This window comes from Cucurbita maxima, unplaced genomic scaffold (genome assembly GCF_002738345.1).
Source record: "Cucurbita maxima cultivar Rimu unplaced genomic scaffold, Cmax_1.0 Cma_Scf00011, whole genome shotgun sequence".
Classification (NCBI taxonomy): domain Eukaryota; kingdom Viridiplantae; phylum Streptophyta; class Magnoliopsida; order Cucurbitales; family Cucurbitaceae; genus Cucurbita; species Cucurbita maxima.
In genome coordinates this window covers 1817101-1834643 of record NW_019272027.1, presented here as the reverse complement: position 1 = coordinate 1834643, position 17543 = coordinate 1817101, and the positions used below count along the sequence as shown (strand labels likewise).

Here is a 17543-nt window from a genome sequence, read left to right as displayed (position 1 = left end):
AAAAAAAAAAAAAAAAAAAACAGAAAAGATGTTCTGTCACTGGTAGAGTCAAGTACAGCACTTAAGGCATTGTACTTTGAAACTACTACTTGATCAACTCAATAGCTTTAATTATCTAGAAATTCCTGATATCTAACAATGATTTCTTGCTTTAATTAGTTCGCCGAGAGACAAACCACTAGCTCTAGCTGAAGTTACATATATTCAAAATGGATATCTCCTGCTTGCAGAACTATGTGAAACTGATAGCAAAGAAGTAAGAAAAAGAGTGTGTGCATGTTTTGTAACTGTGAACATATCTGTCAGCTAGGCTTATGAACAACTTTTTGATGTTGGTAATTGAAAATGCTCCGTTGCTGATGTCATGTGATGTTCCCTCTTTGCATAATGTAATTACTCTATTTGTTGGCTTATTCATTGTCAATTTGCATTACAGGTGGATCAAGAAGCAATATAGAGGCTGTGAGTAAATTTGAAGGTGATGTATGTTACTTTTTGTTTTGAGTAAAGTTTAGTTTCACCAAAATTTCAAGCCCGACATGCAATATTTATTGATGTGGAGGCACAATAATTGCTTACAATTTATATATTTTCTTTTCCATCAGGCATTAAACTATATTCTGTACATTATCTATATTATAATGTATCTGCACTGTATGTTTTTCCTCTCTTTTGGTTCTTGACATGCCTATTGCTCATCACTATCTGCCTCTAGCTTCCTATGATGGAATTCAAGTCTCCTCTGTGTTTGATGCTTCCCAAACCAAGCTTCTTTATTTAATTCGAAAGCAAATATATTCAAATAATTTCATCGAGTCGATATTTTTTCTGCTAATATCTATGAAATACATGTTTCCTCTAAAAAAAAAAAAAATTTTTTTTACTAAAGATTTATATTTATACACTTTTTTAAAACTATATATGTGCCTTGAGGTTCATGCTTTGTTTTTATGCCTTGCGTTGTGTTACAAAGATCTCTTCTACCTGAATGTGCCAAATGCATTAAAACAGTGGAACTGGAAAGCGAATTAATGCTTTATTTAATTCATCGCGTCTAGATTGATTTAGTTTTGTTAATCATTACCACTACAGTAATCATAAAAAATTCATATTCTTAAATCAAGTACTATAGGCAGGAAAAAATTGGGAAATTTCCAAGTTAGAAGATCTGAAGCATATATATGATGGATGCAGGTGGAAATTCATGCACAGCAGAAATCCAACGAGCAATACCCATTCTAAAGAAAGCGTATGGAGATAGCATGCATAAAGTATTGCATCTAGGTCCTGATACTTGTTCAGTGGTGTCTAAATTGTTAAAAGAAGAGGATACAGAAGCATGGGGTGTGGAGCCCTATGACTTGGAAGATGCTGATGCCAGTTGCAGAAGCCTAGTGCGGAAGGGCTTTGTGCGCGCTGCTGACATTAAGTTTCCCCTGCCATATAGAGCAAAGTCATTTTCTCTTGTCATTGTTTCAGATGCATTGGATTACTTGTCTCCCAGATACCTTAACAGCACTCTTCCAGAACTGGCCAGGGTTTCTGCTGACGGCATTGTTATATTTACCGGTAAACCCCTCTTACTATGTTTGTATTTGTATCATTGGAAATTATTTTCTTTTATATACAATTAATCTTGTTGTATGAGGTTGATTTATAGCTGTACTGCGTAATCTGGTTGTGGGTGGAGGAAAACCTTAACTCATTGGGGGCCTGATTATTGTTTTAAGAGCCTAGAAGGATTTCACTAGTTACACTTCCAATAGTGTTCGTTCATTCACCTTCTCTCTCACTTTGTGATAACATTGTATAAGAATAACTGTGAGATCCCACATCAGTTGGGAAGGAGAATGAAACATTCTTTATAAGGGTGTGGAAACCTCTTCTTAGTAGACGCATTTTAAAAACCTTGAGGGGGAGTCTGAAAGGGAAAACCTACAGAGGACTGTTACCAATGGTATCAGAGTCAGACACTAGGTGATATGCTAGCAGTGTCCCCGAAGGGGGGTGGATTGAGGGGTCCTACATCGATCGGAGAAGGGAATGAATTTCAGTGAGGACGCTGGGCTCCGAGGGGGAGTGGATTGTGAGATCCCACATCTGTTAGGGAGGAGACAAAACATTCTTTATAAGAGTGTGAAAACCTCTCCCTAGCAGATGCATTTTAAAAATCTTGAAGGGATGTCGAAAAGGGAAAGTCCAAAGAGGACAATATCTGTTAGCGGTGGACTTGGGCTGAAGTCATTGTTCAATAATCTTTAATGGTACCTAATCATTTTCTCAATCAATGCATATTCGTCTGTGATCTTTTCTATTGTCTATATTCTGATAAATAGCACCTGACGGATTTCTTGAAGTTCTCACTCTACAGCCCAATCGTGTAGTCTGTGGGGGCTTCTCAAGATTGTCTCGAGTTATGAAGCGACTCGTTTCTATCATTCTAAGGATTGTACTGACTATCTATTCTCTCCTTATGGCAGAAAATAAAGTTTGATGATCTGAATATATTAGGAAATTCAAGAGCCTACCATTTTGTGTCATAAATTCATCTCTCTCTCTTTTCACTGCTGCAATTGCAGGTTATCCAGGTCAACAGAAGGCTAAAGCTTCGGATTTATCCAAATTTGGCCGTCCAGTAAGTACCTTTTTTAAATACTAGAAATGGAACTTGCCTTAATCAAGTTAAAAGAGAGATAGTTCTCTAGAATTTAATTATTAGTTAGAAAGTTTTCAAGTAGTTTGATGACTGAAACTCCAGACTGATCAAAGATTATGCAATGGATATACAATTAGATGAGCCATCAAACATTGTGAACACGCATAAAGACTCGAAATTATGAACTTGAAAAACGATTCTATACATAAAAAACTGATTCATTTCTCCCTTTCTTATTGTGTTTGCTGAGCCTATTTTCCATTGAGATAGATAATGCTAAAACATTTGGTTGTCGTGAAGGCGAAATTGCGAAGCTCGTCGTGGTGGATTAGGTTTTTTGTTCAGACAAGTTTAGAAGAGAATGAAGGTGCTGTAAAGAAGTTTGATCAGGCTGCAACTAAGAGGTCCTACAGGCCAGCTTGCCAAGTCTTCCACCTCAAAGCATACTCTTGAGAATCTCAGAACTGTATCTATCTATCTTCTGTAAGCCTCTGTTTGCACAAAGTGCTTCTTAGTATCTCTTCCTTTTTCCTTTTTTTCATTTTCATTTTTTTTGAAGAGCAACATGGACACTGCAGAGCCATTATTTATGTTCAGATTGTCATTATATTAGCTCTCCCTAATTTATTATGCATTTTCAGTGAAGCAAATTGCTATAGGTTTTAGAATAGGCATTTCTCTCTCAAGTGTTGTTTGAATGTTGGTAAATTATAATAATTACATCACATAACATTTGTCATTTTTTCTTTGGTTAGCTTTTAGGGCTAAAATGATTTATATGTACGTTATTTTTGGATTATATTTATATGTACGAAACACGGAAAAGTCTTCGATGAACACGTATGTTCATAATAAGTTTATGTTTATATGTTCTTGAATATTGCATTTACCTAAAATGTAAGAGTTACAGTGTTTTAGAAATATTCAGCAAGTGACTACCGTTGAAGTTTGAAAATGCATGTAGGTTTGGGAGCTAACATTACCATCACTTCTTTGCCTTGGTCTTAGCTTCTAGTCTTGATAGAATTAGATGTATACTTCTCCATGTACGATTTATGTATGTGCACGTGGATCCAGACGAGCTCGTATATGTACCGTATATGTACCTCTAAACCTGGCATTCTACTAGTGTATGCTCATTCTGTCGGTATATTGCGGAGGGAAGGGAGCATGCATGGTACGATGATGCACATTATATCGTACCATATCGTAAAGGTGTAAGCATTCGTATTAGTTATAATAGGGAAGTATTTCGATGCACATAAACATGTAATATGTATCATTATATCGAATCATATTGTAAAGGTGAAAGCATTCGTATTAGTTAAAATAGGAAAGTATTTTGATGTACATGAACATGCAATATGTATGAGGTCCCCATCGTTTAAAATCATGGAATTAGTCTATGATGCAATGTGTATCTTTGTTCATTTTATACCTAACATAATCTTTTCATGTCATTACATAAGGAAGTGTATAATATGGTACCATGCTTTTATAACATATCACATGCATGAATGACATAACGTATTAAGATGATAAACCATAACTTGACATATCTCACCGTATCAATGCATCATAACACTAAACAAACATATCAATCACAAGATATGACACACTATTCATATTTCAAATAATTCATTTAACCAAAAGAGTAGTGAGAATGCCCGTTGAATTGGAAGGAATAAGTTTGGCAGCGGATCACGAAATCTTGGCGATCTTCTTTATCTAATGAATGGGAGTCCGCTTTGCATCCCCCCTGCCCCCCCCCCCGAGTATATGCTTCAACAGGAATTAAACAAGGGTAGATTGATACAATAGAAACCTCTGGTAAAATGCGCACTTGTAACCCAGCAGATAAAGTACATTACATAGTCCGTTTTAGGGATTGGCGACTTACCCATTCAGTGACTTTGGCACTGGACGTTCCAAAAATGGGTACTATCGGGTCGGGTGAATTCAATAATAGACGCCTGTTGGCATTCCAGCCTTCCTTCTCCTTTCAGGGCCTACCTGAAAGAGAATCTAGTGTTTCTTGGTCGTGAATATCTGAATAGGACGAACCGCCCCGTGGTTTGCTTTGGAACAAAACAATTAGAGAAGTCACTTACCTGGGTAGCTTAAGCTGAAGTCACTATTTAATTCTTGAAACTAATCCAAACTCGTCCATTGAAATTCAAGTTAACCTATATGAGTTCATAACATCTGATTAGAACTCATTGATCGATCCTATCCACTTAACATCTTCCATCAAGCCCCTAACTTAGTTTATAACATTTTAATTTGGTCAAACAATAGTCGTGCTCATTCTAAAAACTTTTAAAGATGCCAAAATTGAGCTTGGTCAAAAATAGTTGGAAAGAGGTCCAAAATAGGGAAATAGGTTAAAAATTTATAGTCGCCCAAAAACGGTCGAAAAAGTTGTCGAAGAGAGTTGATTTCGATCAGTGCCGGGTCGTAGGTTGTGGGCTTCTTGGGCCGTATGTTTGGGAGTGGGCTCGGTCGTGAGTCATTTCTTTTTGGATGCTGAGTTAAATTTTTTTTCAAACCGGATTGGTTAGGACGCAATCTATGTTTCTGACTTTCGTTCGAAAGTTTTTTCTATCTCGTTTAAGTCGCATTAGTTAAGAAACACGAAAATTTGGTTGAGTATCAATGCAGATTGAATTTGTTTCGACTTCCAATCAATTTATCATAAAGTTAGATAAACTTTTAAAACTACAAAAAAAAATAAATATTAATTGAAGTTAGATCATATATATACCAATAATGTAATGTAATGTAATCTACAAGTTTTAATCTATCTCGAAGAAAATAAAAAATGAAAAAAAAGTTGACCTAAGATGGTATAAAAGTCAAGGTGCACTCATTAATTGCCATGGTAGATTCAACAATTTCTTCATTGATTGTGGGGTTTAAAGTAAGCATATGGCCACAAAAGTTGCAGCAATTTGCGCCTAACTGGTTTATTATCATTCTCGGTCATTTCAACACGAGTCATTCCAACATACTTTCTTCTTACTTTTAAGAGGGAAGACTATCCCCCTACGAGTAAACTGGACGTGACGTTACTTGCTCCTTGCTTTTAAGAGGGAAGACTATCTCTACAAACCAACACGAGCCTTTTCAACATACTTTATCCTTACTTTTTAAGAGTGAAGACTATCCTTACAAACCAACACGAGTTCTTCCAACTTATTTTGTCCCCACTCACATGTGTCCAACATACTTTCTCCTTACTCTTAAGAGTGAAGACTATCCTTACAAACCAACACGAGTTTTTCTAACATATTTTGTCCTCACTCACATGTGTTCTAGAGTGAAGACTATCCTTACAAACCACCACGAGTTCTTCTAACATATTTTGTCCTCACTTACATGTGTCTTAAGAAAATTTTCAGGAGGTCACAGTTCCTATGATTGAGCCACAAAAAAAGAAAAAAGTGTAACGACCCAGATCCACCGCTAGTAGATATTGTCCTCTTCAACCAATGTGGGACATCACAATCCACCCCCCTTCGAGGCCCAGCGACCTTACTGGCACACCACCTCGTGTCTGGCACATCGTCCGGTGTTTGGCTTTGAGACCATTTGAAACGACCCAGATCCATCGCTAGCAGATATTGTTCTCTTTGGGCTTTCTCTTTCGGGCTTTCCCTCAAGGCTTTAAAACGCGTCTGCTAGGGGAAGGTTTCCATACCCTTATAAATGGTGGTTTGTTCTCCTCTCCAACCAACGTAGGACATCACAAAAGGTGTACATTGTTGGTATAGACAGTAACTTTCATTTCAAGCTTTCTTAGTCATTCTATCCTCAAGACCACTCTCACTCATATCAAGTTTCAGTTCATTTATGCACCTCTCATTTACTCAGGTATCACATCAATCAACGATTTAAAAAACTTTTTTACTTTCTTAATGGAGCTCTCATCTCTTATTTTTACCATGGTAATTTTGAATCCTTTTGACCTAATCAACATTTTTAATTATCATTAAGGATCCTAGGAACCACCCTAATCCCACCTTTTGTTTTTATTTTGGTTTTTAAATGTCTAAAAGCTCCATAATTACTTTCACACCTATGAATTACCAATCTAAAAAAGAGACAAAATAATTTCATGAAGGGTTTTAAAACCTTATCTCAATACATAAATTAGACTATTAGTATATGTCGAACTCTAAATCTTGATATATGCACAAATCGATCATGATATCAAAATCTGATGAATGGATTCATGATGCCCTAACACGTCACAAAATGATACTAAATTCTAGTTTAATTAACGGTGGGCTATATGCTATCCTAACATATTGTTTATATTTAAATTGTCAAACGAATTTATAAACATTATCTTATCATGTTCAAATTATTTGTTTCATGAATTCTCCTAGCAATGTGGTACATAGATTTTGTCTCTATATGCAATCATGAGAAAATATTTGAATCTCAAACCAACGTATTATAAAAAATTATTACAAGAAACTATGATAAGCCAAAAATACAATATTCTTGATTTTTTTTAATGATATTTTACATTTTTAATAAAAATTATATTAAAAAATAGAAATTACCCATTTAAAAACTCTTTTAAACAATTTTGTTAGATATATTTATAAAAAATGAGAAAAAAAATCATCATAGGGAGTCTAATCCCGACTAAAACAAATGAATTTTTTTGTAAGAATAGAGATTGAAATAGAAGAGGAGGACGAGAACGAAGAAGACTTCCCACCCTTCTCCCATAAACATCTCTAAGCTCAACACATTAAGTGGAGTGAGCATATACTCGAAGGTTGGATTTGTTGAGATTGTTGGGAGGGAGTCTGGGCTAATTTAGGAAATGATCATGCTTCATTAGTACGAGATAGCAAAAAGCAAAGCCAGGAGAGCTTATGGTCAAAGTGCACAATATCAAATCATTGTGGAGATCTCTGATTCCCAACATGGTATTAGAGTCCTGCCCTTAACTTAGTCATGTCACTACAATCCTCAAGTGTCGAACAAATGATGTACTTTGTTCGAAGACTCCAGAGGGAGTCGAGACTCGATTAAGGGAAGACTGTTCGAGAGCTCTATAAACCTTACAAGTGTAGTAAAAAGTAACTCAAGTGTTATTTTATTCATTAAACAGTATGAGCTTGAATGAAATTGTATTTTATTTTAGGAAAGCGACCTACACTCACATGGCAAAGACAAAAGCAATGACTTTTGAGATTTAATATTAAAAAAACAACAGCTAAAAATTCAAGTGTCTAGATATTGTTAGTTAAACATAGGCATGTGAGGCAATCACGACACTCTTAATTTCCTCCATAATTTCAAGCTTTGTTTGCGCCACATTTTTTGGGTGCGGTGTGACACTTGACTTTCCATACTTACCTACATAATTATTCAAGAACAACGACCATGAATTGAATTCTCCAATCATAACTTAGTTCATAAAATGTTACGGGTTAGCTTTCATGGACTGATATGATTGATATGGTTGAGTTGAATTTTTGAAAAATATAAAAATTTGGTTCGATTAGCAAGCTAGAACTTTTTTGGTCGGATCAACCCGACCAATCCGAAAATAGTGTTCACAATCCAATCCAACCCCACTTTTAAGATTATTATGAAGATTAAGAATATTTGATATATGTAACAGATGTATTAGTGATGAGATTTGGTTTGTGAATGTTTGATATTTTAATTTTATAAGATTTTAGTTATTGGTCTGACATATATTGTGAACAAAACATAATTGCATTGGATCGATTGTAGGGTTTACCAAATATACATCTTGATATTGATTCAATGGGTCATTTTTTTTATGAAAAAACATTCGTTTTTAGTTCAACCAACGTTAATCAGATCAAACTTTCAATTTAGAATGATAAATTTACTCAAATTGACATATTGAGAACGATAAATTTACGAATTTAATACACCGATCTAAATAGTTTAATGATTGTTTAAGTGGTTATATTTTCTTAATGAATGAATTAATGTCAATATACTAAATATTTGATTAGGTAAATTATGGGATGGATTTAATTTTAAACTAATTTTGATTGAAGTAAATAATGGAATTGCAAGCCTTTCTCTCCCATTCTCTCTATAAATACACTTCAAAGGACTACATCAACAACACAAGAAAGTTTGACACAAAAAAAATGGCACTATTGGCCAACCTTCTCTCCTTCATAGCCCTGATGGGGCTAGTCCTAGTCCCCATCACCCTCGCTCAAAACTCTCACCAAGACTTCGTCAATGCCCACAACGCCGCTCGATCGAGAGTCGGGGTCGGGCCAGTCTCTTGGAACTACACCTTAGCTGCGTATGCCCAAACTTATGCCAACAAGAAGATTGGCACTTGTGAGATGCAACATTCCTATGGCCCTTACGGTGAGAATCTAGCCGAAGGGTATGGCGAGATGACTGCGGTCGAGGCAGTGAACTTTTGGGTGAGCGAGAAGAAATACTACGATCACCGGTTGAACAGATGCGTTGGAGATGAGTGTGGCCATTACACGCAGGTGGTGTGGAGGAACACCAAGCATGTGGGTTGTGCTAGAGTGAAATGCCGCAACAATTGGATTTTTGTTATATGTAACTATGATCCTCCGGGCAATTATGCTGGCCAGCTTCCTTATTGAACTTGTAAGAGAATGAAAATTTGATGGCATGAATACATTTATGCATAGACATGAAGTTTCTCATGGCTCCCACCTTTGTTCCTTTATGGCATTCAAGGATGTGATGGTTTTGAGTTTCTAACGTATCATATTTTAATCAGTTGAAATATGATCAAATTGGCTACTAATTAAGATAAAACTAGATTATTTGTCGAGGTAAAGAAGTGTTTATTATATATACAAAAATTATGTTATTAATTATATAACAACAACCCAAACTCACGGTACATATATTATTTTTTTTGGGCTTGTCCAAAAAGTTAAACTTGGAGATGGAAGTCTTCTTTCGTTTCTTGACGGTAAAGTAAGGCTAAGCTCATGAGTTTATTATCCTAGGTCGGAACAAGTTGATAGGATCCCCTTTTTTACGTCCCCATGTCCCTCCCGTATGGTAACATGGGGGCGAAAAAAGGAAAGAGAGGGATGGGGTTCCTCTCGTTTTTGGCATAGTGGGCCCAGCGGGAGGCCCGCACGACGAGTTATTAGCTCAGTGGTAAAGCGCACCCCTGATAATTGCGTTGTTGTGCCTGGGTTGTGAGAGCTCTCAGCCACATAGATAGTTGAGCCTTCTCAGCAAGCCCGAAAGGGAAGACCTAAATAGGATAATATCTGCTAGCAGTGGATCTACGTTGTTACACAAGGTTTTTAAAACGTATGTGCTAAGGAAGGTTTTCACACCCTTATAAAAAATGTCCCGTTTTTTTCTCCAACTGATGTGAGATCTCACACTATACCATTTATCATTGAAGAGATTGTCAATCTCAACATAATTGAGTAGATAAGATTTATAGGGATAATTTTTAAAAATGAAAGTTGGAGAGGTTAAGAGCACAAACTATATGGCTAGTAACGGGAGCATCCTTAGCCAACTAGCAAACGAGTCAAACAACTATGCAAGCCAGCTCTAACGATAGTATATATATAAAAACAACCTCATAAATAATATCTAAAAAATTTTATTTTAGTTTTACGGAAAAAAAAAAAATACTTTAGAACCAATGAAAAATATGTAATCAAATTTAGAGTTAGATAGAACTTCGGCTAAGGCCAACCAACTAAATGACCTTACTATCAACTCGGTCGGAAAACTTGTCTTATGTATGACGACATGTGGCCAGTGGCCCTTCCACGTGTCATTTATGCTTTATGTTATATGATGATGTGATGACATTATATGATGATGTTAGAGCGTTATATGACGTGATGACGTTATATGATAGAAAACTATGAAAAACTTATAAAATAAATAAAAAAATTATGAAAAACTTAGAAATCATAATAATAATTTCAAAACTAAATAAAATAGAGTTAGAGGGAGTAACACAATAATTTTAGGGTGGTTCGGTTAACCTTGTCCTATTTCACTCTCCAAGCACCTCTTGAGAATTTGGGTAGACACTTTCTCTACTATTTCTATGGATTAAGCAAAACCGCTACACTGCTAAATGTGATGTGCGACCCCTTGTGCTTGCTAGCTACTAGATTGTCTGCATGGTCCCACACCCTCCCCCTCTCTTTATGCGTTTATAGTTCAGAGTCTTTAGTCCGATGACCCTTGGCCATTTCCAAGGGGTAAAGGCATGTGGTTGCCTTGATGGACTACATTATCTAACTTAGTCCTGACTCAATGAAACTGCTACTGTACTCCTACCGCTTGGCATGGTGCTGCTAGTACTAAGGTAGGTACATATTGAAGGAGATAGGAGGTGGAGACTCTAGTGACACCATTCACACTATTACTAGGCCTATTGTAGAAGCTTACTAGATTCATAAAGCGTATAGGCAGTTTAGATCTCATCTCACATTTTGAGGAAGCTCGAGACTATCTCCTTGGTGTTAATCCAATTTCTAGGATCATTAAGGTCTAGACCTCTAATCGTCACTTATGATTTTAGGTTGCTCTATCGGTTGGAAATGTACCAACTTAGGTCATTGTAAAAACACTCTATCTCTAGCCCTCTAATTTTAAATTGGTTCTCTCGTGCATGCTTTGTAAGGGAGATAATTCTTTTTGTCGGAATATTTTATACACAAATTCACAATAAAGTTTGAATACATTAGGTGGGGTAAACAAAATAATTTAAAATATAAAACAATTGTTTTACATGGCACCTGCTCCAGATCCACGTCCATTCTCGACCAACTCCTTATTGTAACATGAATAACATGAGAGAACTTGAGTGAGTACAAAGATTCAGTAAGTAGTCTACTTATATGCTCTAAATCATGTCTTTAAGGTGTAATAAAATACCACACTCTTTCTTGTTATGTTTTTATTCATGGCATACGAACTTAGGCTGTTAGGTTTTGTTATTAAGTTCTAAGTTCTTGTCATGATCCATGCCCAATGACCTTGGTCATGGATCCTAAGCTCTTAATCTTGGTGCTTGCCCAAGGGTCTTAGTTTCACGGTTTTAGGTTCTTAGTTCTAATAATTTAGATCTAGATTCTTGTTCTAATTCTCATCCTTAGTACTTAGTTCTTAATTGATACCTAATCATATTCATATGTTAGAGGACTCAGGCTTATGTCATGCTACTTTAGGACATGGGTGTATGTTAAACTTTCTTCTCGTGCTTCCGGATCTTAACATATTGACTATTTGAAAATCAATAGCTACGAATAGCTAGGGGTATGCATTCAACCAGACAACCCGAACCAACCCAACCCAAACTATAAGAGTTGCGTTGGGTTCAATTAACATTTCGGGTAGGGTTGGGTTCATTTTTTAGAACCGGAACTGAATCGGTTCGATTTCAGGTTCGTGGACAAAACCTTCGAGTTGACTCGAGCCAAATAAAAATATATAAATTATATTAAGAATCCTTTCGTATAAATGGGTTTGCTAGAGTGGTACTTACACAAATCTAAAAACACTAATGTCTCACTTGGACGCTTAACAAATACATGTTTTATTTTATTTTATTATTTTATATGCAATATTTTTAAATTAATCATTTTCAATCTTCATAAATTATACATATAATTTTAAAACATATTCTAGTATTATTTTTTATGCAATATTTTTAAACTAATCATTTTCAATTTTCATAAATTATATATTATTATATCATAATTTATATATTTTTATTTTTTATGCAATATTTTTAAACTAATCATTTTCAATCATTATAAATTATATATATAATTTTAAAACATATTCGAGTATTTATTGAGTATTATTATATCACAATTTATATACATATTTCAATTAAAATATTTTTATATATTTTTTTATTTTTGTTATATACAATATTTTTAAAACTAATCATTTTTATTGTTTATTTATTTTATAACTCTTCTCAAGGATGTTGATATTGACTTATGTTTTATTGATTTTTTTTTTTTTAATAATTATAGATTGATTTCTGTTTGTTTGTGAATTTTTAATATATTTGATTTAAGTTTATTTCCCAACAATTATAAATGGTGGATAAATAAAACTTTTTAAAAAAAATTTGACAACCCAACCCGGACCCAACCCAAAAATAGACGGTTGGGTTAGGTTGGAGTGTGAAACGTTTCGGGTTGAGTTGTGAAAAGTTTCGAGTTGGGTTGGGTTACCAATCCAACCAACCAAAAGTTTTGGGTTGTGTCAAAAAAATCTCTCAACTCATCCCAACTCAGGCCATGTACACTCCTATGTATAACTTATTTTCAAGCAGCATCTTGATTCCGGGAAAATCAAAAGCTATCTAAAATCTTACCATGAGATAACATCAAGATTACTTACGGGTTCACATTCATAATTAAGAATTTGAATGGTCATATCCACACAATAAATATGTATCATTAGAACTTTAAATTGCATGAATTATGAGATATATATGAGAATTTGTTTGGTGTTCCACTATTATCTCAACATGCTCTATCTTCCACCACATATCCCATTTCTAATCTCAATATAAATACTCCCAAACCAAACCCAAAATCTCACAACCAACACAAGCCACATTGTAAAACCATGGCCTCCCCAAACATTCTCAAACCCATTTGCTTGTTGGGAATAGCCCTAACCCTAACTACCATAACTCCCACCATGGCCAATAGCACCCCCAAGGACTTCGTCGACGCCCACAATGCCATCCGTGCGGAGGTTGGCGTCGAGCCCCTCAAATGGAACGAAACATTGGCTACTTATGCTCAGAAGTACGCCGAATCGAAGATCACCACTTGCGAAATGGAGCACTCCGGAGGACCCTATGGCGAAAACCTAGCGGTGGGATATGAAGGAATAACGGCAGAGACAGCAGTGAAGCTCTGGGCCGACGAGAAGAAACATTACAACCACGCTTCCAATTCGTGTGGAAACGACCCTACCCACTGCGTCCATTATAGACAGTTGGTTTGGAAGAATACCACATCTATTGGGTGCGCCCAAGTGACGTGCCAAAACAATTGGATTTTTGTCATATGCTGTTATTACCCTTCGGCCGACAGTATTAAGCAACGTCCATACTAATTTTTTTTTAACGGATACGAAGTTTATAAGAAGAAGAATTAATAAATGGTTGATTTTTTTTTTTATTTTTAATTTTGATATTTTATAATGTAGGAACAAGCTGGCTATGGAGTCATCTTTTGTATGTAACACAAACTTTCTTCAATAATTTTTGGAATTTTCTATTTATATTGATAAAGATCAAAGATTGATGTTTCATTTTTAATGTTGTAAATCAATCTTTTTATGGTAAGATCTATTATTGCTCGGCCCATCCTTGGATTGGGGCAACACAACAATGAGTAGTTCTCTCTAGGACTCGAGGACTTAATCAATGAACAACCATCAATTCAAATCCTGAATTTTCGAATTCAATTCAGTGGGATCTTTCATTCACATTTTTTTCCATCAAGAACGTTTTATAAAACTCTTAGACTCCCGAATTTGGAGTATCTTACTTTCAAGCAATTCACAGGGTTCAACAAGCAATCGATATTTCACGATCAAGGGTGTAGTACTATTTGTAGTAGCGGTCCTTATATATCGTATTAACAATCGAAAGAAAAAATCTCTATTTGACAGGGTTTCTTCCTATACCTATGAATTTCATTGGACTAGAAATGATACATTGAAAGAATCTTTTGGCTCTTCCAATATCAATAGGTTGATTGTTTCGCTCTTGTATCTTCCTAAAGGAAAAAAGATGCCTGAAATCAAGCTTTGGGTGATATGCCTTGCCTATTCACTTGGACAATGCTCTGAACTCGCTTAGTGGGCCTACAGTCACACATGTGAGCCATGTGTGGGAAAGTACCATGCATCCACCCCCGCCCGGACAAGGCAAGGGCCTAAGGCCATGGAAAGGAATGGAAGACAGACTCCTCTCTCGGTTTCTTTCTTTTGACATTTGTGCTCATGTATGTGTAAGGCCATGGAAAGGAATGGAAGCCAGACCCTCCCTCGGTTTTTTTCTTTTGACATTTGTGCTCATGCATATATCTTAATGTATGATTATATGCTTAACGCTACCCATATTTTCAGGTAAGGGCAAGGCCCCCATGTACGGCTGACGGTGGATGTTGTGAAGGCCATGGAAGTCTTAAGGAGAGTTTGTAGTGTTGTAGGCGTCTTGTTGGATTCTCTCGGTTATTAGTTATTGCAATTGTTTCTCTAGTTATCTGTTGATTATTTCTAGGTTAGACTGTCGTTATTGTTTCCCTCCAGGTATGAATTGCTTATAATAATGAACGTATTGTTGTTATTGAGACTGTCTTACGTAAACTCTCGCACTTTCGTTATATGAGTACAAGGTAACGTCGCTAATTAGGATAGAGAAAATTAGGGGCGTTACAACATTACAATAAAGAGTTGTACTGGTTTCATACCTTAGTCGTGTTATCCTCCTCTAAAATGGCTGAAAAACATGTTTTCTCGCAAGAGCAAACCTATACATTTCCAAGAAAGCTTGTGTCAAGAAAGGTAAGATCTAAAGAAAATGGAAAAGAATGATAAATTGATCAAGAAATCAGGAAATTGATGATCGTAGATTGCGCAGGTGACACACATCAAGCAAGCTATGGTGAATGCATTGGGCAACAACTAGGTCACGTGTCAATCGTTGGGTGGTGTTGTACGGTTGGCCAAGGTGCTGACATGTGTCAAGAAGAGGGTGGAGCAACGCATATTTAACGACGAGATGTGTCTTGTAGTTCAACTCGACCTATATACCTATTCGACCCACACATGATTCGATTCAGCACCAGTGACACAAATTGTCCATCTTACTCAACCATTGACCTACGTCCACCAGAGTACGAGAATAATTAGAGAAACTTCATGCATGCAAGGGATTGAAAGAAGTCGTTGGGAGTCAAATGCACAAATCAGAGGCTACCACGTGTCACAATGTGCGCGTTTATTTCTAGGTTTTCTCTTAAGTACACAAACATGAACATTTAATGCAGAAAAATCTCAATTGAAACTTTATAATAAAATTAACCTTAATCTTGCCTGCTTCATTTTAATACTCTTAAATAAATTAATACATATGAAAATAAAACGAAAAGAAATACAAAATTAAATGCCCTATATTAACATGCAAAATAGAAATGCAATTAACTTATACTAATCTATAGTCTATTAAAATTTAAATATGAAACTATCTTAAGCATGTGTCATAGTATCGTAGATACGATGCCACCGTCAACCGTATAGAAGAGCCTTGTTTTTACGTGAAAAGTAGAGTAGCACATGGCTTGAGTATTTTTAGAAATACTCAGTAATTGACCTCTATCAAGGTTAAATGCAAACACAAACAAGTTACATGCATGAAATCCAAGCCACATGAAAAAAGAGAGAGAATGAGAAACACAGAGAAAACTAAATAGAGAGAGAGGAATCTGAAACAACTCTAGCGAGTCCAACTAGAGAAAACTCGACACCCACATGACCACAAACAATCCTCAAACCTCCACACGCTCCAGACGGAGAGAGAGAGAGACCTATCGCAAATCGCCAGCACGGTCCTTGCTCACACACTGTCACGTGTCCCCCCCTCCCTCCTCCCTCTCCCCTCGAGGTTCAGTCTCCTCGCTGGCACACAAATCGTCTAGGCCCTAATACCATTTATAACAGTTTAAGCCTACAGTTGCTAGATATTGCCCTCTTTAGGTTTTCTTTATTCGGTTTCCCCTCAAAATTTTTAAACTTATAAAGAATGTCTGGTTCTCTCTCCCAACCGATGTGAGTTCTTAGATTGTTAGAAAATGATATTCTTTTTGGATATAAAAAGGGTTTTATGGGAGGGAAAAAAATATTTTGACAAGAAATGCTTACAAAGACACCATCAATCCATCACTTCACACCCTTCTAATACTATCACATGTCTATAACTAGACATCTTTATCCATCGAGAAATTTAAGATTGAGTTGGACAAAACAACGTAAACACACACAATTATTTGGTTTCTTTTAAGCCCCAAAGAGACAAATTACTTAATATGGCCGTTGAGAAGAAATGTTGCCTCGAGGGCTGTAGCTGCAAATCACAAAAGTACCACCATTGGTGCACTTAACTCTAGCACATCCCAACTTCTTTGAACGTCTCCAAACCACCTGAGTGTAGGCTAGACAACTCTGATCACCAACACATTTATTGGACCTGTAATTGTAGAATCGCTTCTTGCTAACCCATAGCTTCACTGCCCCGGCGCCTGTGAGGCTACGATCGCTGCTCCATGCAAGGTTCTCGTCATACGGGCCACCCGAGAGCACTAGCTTACAGTCACGCATGCGTTTATTAGCATAGCTTTGAGCATAGGCTGCTAGTTTTCGGTCCCAAAACAGTGGTCCAACGCCAACCATTTTGCGAGCTGCATTGTGGGCATTGAGATAGTCCTTAGCTGAGTTTTGAGCAAGAGATGGCTTAACTAAAAACAATCCCGAAACGCAAATGAGAGCGAAGGAAATCTTGAATACATCCATTTTGATTTGTTTTGCAAAATGTGATGAATGGTTTGGTGATGGAAATGGCTTAGAGAAATGGTGCATTTATATAACGTCTCGACATTGTGATGATCGTTATTACATATCAAATATTTTGAATCGAATATTAGACGTGTATTCAATAATCAATTAAAAAATAAAAAGAAATTAGAGACATTGACTTTGATAATGTTGATTTCAATAAGTGTCATGTGTACAATAATTTAATCAATATAAAAATAATAATAAATAAATAAATCTTAAAATGAAGCCAATGATTGAGAAA

General features: G+C 36.1%; 4 protein-coding genes across 4 annotated transcripts in view; 3 read left to right on the top strand and 1 right to left on the bottom strand.

Annotated features, from left to right (window-relative positions):
• Window positions 1-3404, top strand: part of LOC111486114 (uncharacterized protein At3g49720-like) — a 6057-nt gene extending 2653 nt beyond the window's left edge. Inside the window, exons 4-7 of the mRNA XM_023133128.1 lie at window positions 437-478; window positions 1195-1569; window positions 2580-2635; window positions 2957-3404. Of these exons, the coding sequence (XP_022988896.1) occupies window positions 437-478; window positions 1195-1569; window positions 2580-2635; window positions 2957-3109 (626 nt within the window). The 3' untranslated portion in view covers window positions 3110-3404. The remainder of the gene's footprint in view (window positions 1-436; window positions 479-1194; window positions 1570-2579; window positions 2636-2956) is intronic.
• Window positions 3405-8799: 5395 nt separating this feature from the next.
• LOC111486183 (basic form of pathogenesis-related protein 1-like) lies at window positions 8800-9400 on the top strand. The gene has a single exon (XM_023133215.1). The coding sequence runs from the start codon at window positions 8812-8814 to the stop codon at window positions 9292-9294; it is 483 nt and encodes a 160-aa protein (XP_022988983.1). The 5' UTR covers window positions 8800-8811; the 3' UTR covers window positions 9295-9400.
• Window positions 9401-13275: 3875 nt separating this feature from the next.
• LOC111486179 (basic form of pathogenesis-related protein 1-like) lies at window positions 13276-13971 on the top strand. The gene has a single exon (XM_023133210.1). The coding sequence runs from the start codon at window positions 13298-13300 to the stop codon at window positions 13793-13795; it is 498 nt and encodes a 165-aa protein (XP_022988978.1). The 5' UTR covers window positions 13276-13297; the 3' UTR covers window positions 13796-13971.
• Window positions 13972-16605: 2634 nt separating this feature from the next.
• Window positions 16606-17291, bottom strand: LOC111486182 (basic form of pathogenesis-related protein 1-like). Its single transcript, XM_023133214.1, has one exon. The coding sequence runs from the start codon at window positions 17255-17257 to the stop codon at window positions 16769-16771; it is 489 nt and encodes a 162-aa protein (XP_022988982.1). The 5' UTR covers window positions 17258-17291; the 3' UTR covers window positions 16606-16768.
• Window positions 17292-17543: the final 252 nt, after the last annotated feature.